Here is a 7,561-nt window from a genome sequence, read left to right on the forward strand (position 1 = left end):
TACTGTTATGAATCGTCATGTAAATATCTGATATGCAGGATGGTCTTAGGCGACCCCTGTGAAAGGGTCGTTTGACCACCAAAGGGGTCACGACCCACAGGTTGAGAACCACTGGTGTAGAGGGAAGGACTCATGTCTTAATTAGGGCTCACATAGCTCAGAGCATGGGCCATTTCTTATGTGGATCCCCAGTAGCTCAGAGCAGGGGTGTGTGTCTTAGGTGGGTCCCCGGCAGCTCAGTGTAGATGGCCCATGTTTAGGTGGGTTCTCAAAGCTCAGAAGGGAGTAGTGTCTTAGGTGGGTCCCCAGATACAGAGAGTAGGGGAGTGTTTCGGGTGTTTCCCTAGTACTCAGAGCAGGAGGTCTATGTCTGAGGAGGGTCCCAGTAACTCCGAGGGGAGGCCCTGCGTCCAGGGGGGCTTTAGCAGCGGAGGGCAGGGCCGGTGCTCAGGTGGCTGTCCGTGCTGCAGGAGCTCCAGTGCGGGCTGTGTTCAGGCAGGTCTCGCAGCAGCTCCTGCGCAGGTGTGAAATGTGCGTGCAATGGGAGGAGGGGACCCAGGAAACAGTAACGCAGTGGAGAGCGAGGCGAAGAAGGGCAGGATGCCAACACTGGTGTCCGGGGTTGAACAGTGTCACCCCAGTGCTCATGTCGACCCAGAACCTCAGAATGTGCCGTTATTTGGAAATAAGGTCTTTGCAGAGGTAGTTAGTTAAACTGGGGAGAGCGTGGGTCCTAAAACCACTGCCGAGGAGAGGACACGTGGGAAAGGCCAGGCGATGGTGGGGGTAGAGACTGGCATGGTCACCACGGGCCAAGGGCACCAAAGGTCACCAAGAGGGCCGGCTGCTGGAGAGGCAGAGGCGGCTCGCCGCGGGCTCGCAGCGGGAGTGCGCCTGCTGACACCTTGCCTTTGGACTCCTGGCCCCCAGAGCAATAAGAGAATAACTTCCGTTCTTTCATGAAGCCATGAAGTGTGTGGCTATTGCACAGCAGCCGTAGCAAAGCACCACACAGCTTGCAGAGGAGAGAGATGCTGCTGTACCCAATACCTAACGCTGGAAATGCCATGGACGCGGGCGTGTGCAGGTGCTAGAGGAGTTCTGAGGCTTCTGATGGAAATGCCTAGATTTCCTTGAAGAGACTGTTGATGGGAACAGAAACGTGGGAGGTGAGCCTGCGAGAGTGCAGGAAGAAGTGAGGAGAAGGCAGAGCAGGGCCTGCTTCAGAGCACGCCCGTCCCAGCAGCGGACGCGGCGGGGGTGTGAGCATGAAAGGCGCGTGCTCAGAGGCTGAGGCTCAGAGGCTGCGGGACAGGCTCTGCGAAACGGGATGAAGACTGTCCTGTGAAGAGGCAGAAACGTGGCTGAACTGTGGTCTAGTGTTGAGCAGAAAGTAGACGTTTTAAGGGATGAACGTTTCGCTGAGGGACTGTCCACGCCGGTGTGGGCAGTGGAGCCGGGTCTCCTGCTGCAGGTAGGACGGTCTCAGAGGAGAGAAGTCAATTGGGGAAGAAACTGTGAAGCAGAAAGGAACCAGCGCTCGATGACTTGGGAAGGAAGTCCTTAGCCCGTCCAGACAGTTAAAATTAGAAAGTTCACTGTTTAGCCCTGGCTGGTGTGGCTCAGCGGATGGAGTGTCAGCCTGCGGACTGAAGGGTCCCAGGTTCAATTCCAGTCAAGGGCACAGGCCCGGGTTGTGGGCTTGGTCCCCAGTTGGGGGCGTGCAGGAGGCAGCCGATCAATGATTCTCTCTCATCGTTGGTGTTTCTCTCTCTCTCTCCCTCTCCCTTCCTCTCTGAAATCAATGAAGGTATATTTAAAAAAAGAAAAGGAAGTTCACTGTTTAGAAAGTGTGGTCCGAAAAGAACACCAAGGAGAACACGATGGTGGGAAGAACTTGCTGAGGAGGTTCGGTGGGACCTGGGTGCCCCCGGCCAGTGGGGTGCGGGACCGAGGTCAGGTGCTGGGGGGTCTGGAGCTCCTGTCTGATGGTGTGGACCCCTGTGAATCACATGGGAGGCCAACGCGGCGTCTGAGAATGTTACACGAGCAGAAACCCCGCCAGCCTGGTCCGAGAGCAGCGAGCAATGGAGTGAAGGAAGAAGAACTTGGAGGGCAAAGCCATGAATGCAAACAGAGACCAGAGAGGGTGGGGCTGAGGCTGCTGCAAGGCCCCCAAGAGGAGGGGCTACAGGAACCAGGGACACAGCGTCCGGCCGCAAGAGGCTCTTCTCAGGCCTGGGGCTCGCGGGACTGGCACGGGGCTCGGGCTTGCTTGGGGCAGTGGCCCGGTCATCCCCTCCATTGTCTCCCTTTGGACTGAGCTGACTCGGAGAGATGTTGAGATGAGGAGGGTGTATTTTAAACATGGGACCAAAGTGACTTTTGAGGGGGTCAGACAGAAGATGGGGGGTTGAATAGTGTTCCCCCCAAATTCGTGCCCACCTGGAGCGCTAGGATGCGACCTTGTTTGGAGAGAAGGTCTCTGCAGGTGTGCTCAGCTGAGGTCACACTGCACTGGGCTGGACCCTAAGCCCAGTGGCTCGGTCCTTGTGAGGAGAGGACACACCGATGAGGTGGAGGCCCGGGGCGGCGGGCAGCACAGGGAGGAGCCGGGGTTCCACTGCTGTTGGAAGCCCCTGGCTTGTGGTACCTGGTGTGGTGCTCAGGTCACCGGTACCTGGAGGCTGCTGTCAAGCATCTGAGGTCTGGAGGCAACGGAGCTTGGCTGAGGGGAAGCCCCCGGGCACCATTGCTCCCAGCAGAGCCCGAACCTGGAGTCTGCCCGAGGCCAACCACGCTGGGTCCCCCTCCCCCGGAAAGCCCAGGTGTGTCAGGGAGGACTAAGGCGGGGAGGACGCAGGCTGGATGGGATGCGGTTAGGAAGTGAGGCTTGTTCTATGCTTGGGAATCAATACATTTAGTAGAAAGTGTGTGTGGGGCGGGGGGCGGGGGCGGGGGAGCCGAGGCCACAGTTGGTAAGGAGGCCACAGCCACTCAGATTCCCAGGACAAGGACGCTTGCTGGCTCGCTCGGGCCATCGTCACTCGCCCCTGTGCAGACAAGGTGACGGATGGTGGTGACCTTGTCTCAGGGTGACCTTGTTTGAGGCCAATGATCTGCGATTGTTTCTCTTTAACAAAAGAGCCCCGTGGCCCAGCTTCCGCCCAGTGCAGAACCCTCTACCCCAGGAGAGGGAGCACACACAGCCGCACGGGGCTCTAGGCTCTGGTGGCTGCTGGTGGAGGGCCTCAGATACCCAGGAAGAGGTGGGGTAGAGAACAGGAGGCAATAGAAGTGAGCACGGCCACAGCCTGGAGATGCGGCAGCTTCCCCTCCCCCTTCGTCTTCGGGATGTTTGCTCCCAGAAGCCAGCCACCGCGCGGTGAGGAGGCTCAAATCCCCTTCCCTGCTGGGGAGGCGTCTAGCCGGGACCAGGAGGCTGAGCAGCATGCCCGCAGCCGTTCTGCGCGGGGCTGTTGCCGTGCGGCCTTGCCCAGGGTTCTCTCTGCCGCTGCTCCGGAAGGTCAGATGCACTGGCCCCTGGCCTCCAGCTCTGGGACCCAAGGCACAGGGCCTCCCTGGGAGCTCAAGCTGCCAGCAGCCATCACCCCGTTGCAGCCGCCTGAGGCAGCCCCCCCCCCCCCCCCCCCCCCACCCACGCCCCAGCCCCTCTCCCCCCCAGAATCAGGCCTGAGCCTGTCTCAGGTGTGGAAGAAGCTCCCTGGGCGCCTGCTTATTAGGACCGTGCAGCTGTCAGTGCAGGACAGAGGGCCAGTGGCACAGGGTTTGTGCTGGGCAGGGGGAGGCCAGCAGGGAGCACGGAGGGAGGGGAGTGTGGAGAGCAGGCTGGCACACTTGGTGGGGGGTCGAGTGCCCCCTTCCTCCCCTGCACACGCTGGCTGGGCGGGTGCACTGAGCCCCTGGATGCCTGACCCGCGGGCACTGCCTCCTGCTGCTTCCCTGGAGCAGCTGGGCGGTGGGCACACACCCTGTCCCCAGCAGGCGCCCAGCCCTATCACCACAAGGGAGCCCTCAGCCAGTCAGGTGTCAGGACCCAGCACACGAGCGAGCGCCTTGGCCAGGACCGTCCTGCTCTCCCAGCCTCGGGCTCCCATCTGTGAGGGAGGCGGCAGGCCAGTGTCTCCTGCAGGTGGAATTCAGAACTGTCCTGTCCCTGTGTCCAGTGCACCCGCCCTGAAACCTTTATCATGTCCTGCTTTCTGCTTAGATAACAGGTCCAAGCTCACACACAAGAAGTCAAGCGGCAGGAAGACATAACCACAGTCGGGCTGCCCAGAAGGGCAGAGGAGTCCCAGGTACACAGTCCCAGCTCGGGGAGGCCTGGCGCGCACAGGGCTGGTCGTGTCTCCAAGTAGTCACTTCAAACCTGTGGCCAGGGGCCCGATGGCATCTGAAGTGACTCGATGGTCTCCTCCTGAAAGCCCAGGCGAGCCTGGCTTGTGCGGGCGCCTGGCAGGGAGGACACTGGTCAGGGTTCGGACCAGGGTGGTGAGTGGGCTCCAGGCAACGGCTGCCTGCATAAGGGCACCAGCTCTTCCTGTGGAATGCCGGGGCCAGTGCGTGGAGGGTACCAAGTAGCCTGGCAGAAGACGCTGGGGGAAATTCTTTTAATTTTTATTTATTTTTTTTAAATGGATTTCAGAGAGGAAGGGAGAGGGAGAGAGAGAGAAGCATCAATGATGAGAAAGAATCATTGATTGGCTCGGGTAGGTGCCCTTGACAGGCCAACGCTCTGGGGGAAATTCTTTTCTCCCCAAATACCCCGCTCTTTGGAGCTACAAGCTCAGATTACTTTTATTTTTAAAATGCTTTTAATTTTAAAAGCTTAAAAGAAAAAGAGGCCAAGCCCACGAGGTCACCTGCTTATGTGACACTTATCTTGCAATGGAACTTCTTAGACTTGGATTTGAAGTAAAGATGAAGAATATTTATTTAGAGAAAAACAAGAGGCATTTTACAATTCTAGTTATGACTGAACTTGAGGGAAACACACCAATAACCACCTCCCCTACCAGGCTGATGCCCGGGCTCCCTCAGCCACCAGTGCTGTGGGTGCTGTGCCAGAGGCTGGGGCTGAGGCAGGCAATGCCTCAGCTAAACTGGTGGGAAGAGGAGACCGCCAGACTAGACCCTAACCATCCCCCCCGCTCCGATATCTCTGGCAGCATGTGGAAGCCCATTTTACAGAGCACAACACTGAGGCCCAGGACTTTCAGACTCCTCCCCCTGAACCAGCCTCCTTGGCTCCTTACCCCAGACTGTGTGCTCCCAGCTGCAAACCTAGACGGGGGAGTAAGTAATGGGGTGGGAGCTGGACCCCCAAATGCAGAGAGGTCAAGGCTATAGTCAGTTCCTCGGCATCTGTGCTGGGCTCTCCTTGCCTCCCTGCCAGCTGCCCACATGTTGTCTCCACCAAGGAAGCCGTATGTTCTCTCCAACTCGCAGACATGGCACAGGCTTTAAGGTCAGAGCATGCCTGTGCTGGGCAGGCATCAGGGAAGGCTCCTGAGGAGGTGGCTGAGCCCGAGGGCAAGGAGACACCAGCCCAGCACCACCCAGGCACTGCTCCGGGTCTGGGCTGGGACGCAGAGAGCCTGGGGAGCTGGGAGAGCCAGGAGCAGGTGGCAGGTGCCCACGTGCAAGCGCTGTGCCATCTTGGAGCGGGTCACCGCCTCCCTTGCCTCAGGAGGCGACAGAACCTTCTCTATCCCTCAGATGAGAACGTTAAGGCCCCAGCACGGGGAGGCCTGTCAGGTGGGGAGAGGTGTGTAGAGGGCCCAGCTGGTCTATTGTCTGTGATGGGCTAGAACCTGGCCTAGTTTCTCTCCCTGTGCCGTCAGCGTTGCTGGCACCCTCCAGGAGGCCCTGGGAAGGTGCATGGGGCAGCCAGGCAAGGCCCATCCTGGCCAGGCTTCCACCTCCAGAACCAGCCCCAGGGTCCCCCGTGCGCCCCGAGACAGCCTTGGCAGCAGGTGGGTCCTGAGGTGTGGCAACACGCATGGCTTCCTTGGCACAGGAAGGAGGTCTCGGGCCACCCAGCTCCCAGCTGGTACAGGCAGAAGCTGGCCCACGTGCTTGAACACCAGAACGTGTAGCTAAGCCACAGATGGCCGAGAAAACATGTCTGTTATGGACTGAACTGTGCTTAAGTCTTAACCCCCATCCCTCAGAACACGCCCTCTTTTAGAGGCAGATGCAGTCAAGTTAGCGAGGTTGTTAGGGGCCCTAACCTAGCAGCACTGGTGTCCTGTGCAAAGGGGGAGTGTGGACAGATACGCACCTGGGACAAAGCAGCCATGTGAAGCCCGCAGTGCTGCTGCCACAGCCGAGGAACCACTGGAAGCTGGAAGGGCCTGGGACAGACCCTTCCGAGTGCGGCCTCCAGAGCCCCCGGGCAATACGTTCTGTGGTGCTCAGGCACCCAGTCTGCGGCGCTCGCTACAGCAGCCCCAGGAGGCATGTCCACCTCCTGGCCAGGCTTGGACTCAGCACGTGGGCTCCTGCAGGCCTGGGCCAGAGTGTGGCGCTGTGGGCGGCCCGCGGGCAGCTCCCACCAGCTCCAGCCTGCACTTCCAGGGCCACCGAGCTTCCCCCCAGCCGGTCCCCTGACTACAGACAGCTGCCCTCCGCACAGCCCTGTGCACAGGGCTCAGACCCAGTGAGGTCACAAGGCCCCAGAGGTCGGCTCCGGCCATTCAGCAGGGAATTCGGGGGTTCCAGGTCCCCAGTATGGTCTGGGGTGGGGGGTTAGGAGGCCACTGGGGCCCTGAGGACTCACCTGGCTTCCCAATGTGGCAGACGGAGCTTGGTTTCACGTGGAGGAACTGAAGACCGTCCTCAGGTGTGGCCCACACGTCTGAAGTGGGAATGGGAGACGGGGAAACCAACCTGACTCGCTGTCATACTGAACCTCAGCTTCCGCCGGGCTCGGAGAGCGGGGTGCCTGCTCCGCACTGCGGGGTCCCAGGGAACACTCACCTATCACCGCCACTGGCCAGGCCTCCAGAGCCAGTCCCGTCCACGGGCCACCTTCCCACACCTGTGCCAGCCACACTAGCAGGTCCCTCAAGCTTCCAACATGCGCAGACGTCGGGGCCTTTGTTAGGGCTGCAGGACCGCCTACGCCACTCGGCCCCGCATGGCTCCCGCTCAAACGCCGCCCTGAGCCCTGTCTGGCTCCAGCTCCCGCTGTGGTCTGAGCCCCCCACCCCCTCCGTGGTGTCCCGGGCTGGGCTGGGCCGGGATGGGGACTGGGCAGGCCTCTTCAGAGGGACCAGGGCAGGATGGGCGGAGTCAGGAGAGGGCGGGTCCGCGGGTGTGTGCGCTGGGCGCGCTGCGCCAGACCCCAGGGTCCGAATCCTGCCCCGCAACCCAGGCGTCCCCGGGTGAGGCGCACAGTGCCTACCCCTGCCTCGAGGGCCCGGCCCACAGTGACACAGTGGGGTCTCCCTGACCTCTGGCCTAGGGAGGCCCGCTCCATCGGAGAGGCGGGGGAGAGGGCACCACCTGCGCCAGGCCCTTCGGGCGTTGGGCTCCC

General features: G+C 60.7%; 1 protein-coding gene across 1 annotated transcript in view; it reads left to right on the forward strand.

The window, feature by feature from the left end:
- FGD3 (FYVE, RhoGEF and PH domain containing 3) overlaps positions 1–4,281 on the forward strand; it is a 55,529-nt gene extending 51,248 nt beyond the window's left edge. Inside the window, exons 15-16 of the mRNA XM_014529504.1 lie at positions 3,766–3,787; positions 4,232–4,281. Of these exons, the coding sequence (XP_014384990.1) occupies positions 3,766–3,787; positions 4,232–4,281 (72 nt within the window). The remainder of the gene's footprint in view (positions 1–3,765; positions 3,788–4,231) is intronic.
- The last annotated feature ends 3,280 nt before the right edge of the window (positions 4,282–7,561 follow it).

The sequence above is a fragment of the Myotis brandtii genome, unplaced genomic scaffold (genome assembly GCF_000412655.1).
Source record: "Myotis brandtii unplaced genomic scaffold, ASM41265v1 scaffold684, whole genome shotgun sequence".
Classification (NCBI taxonomy): Eukaryota; Metazoa; Chordata; class Mammalia; order Chiroptera; family Vespertilionidae; genus Myotis; species Myotis brandtii.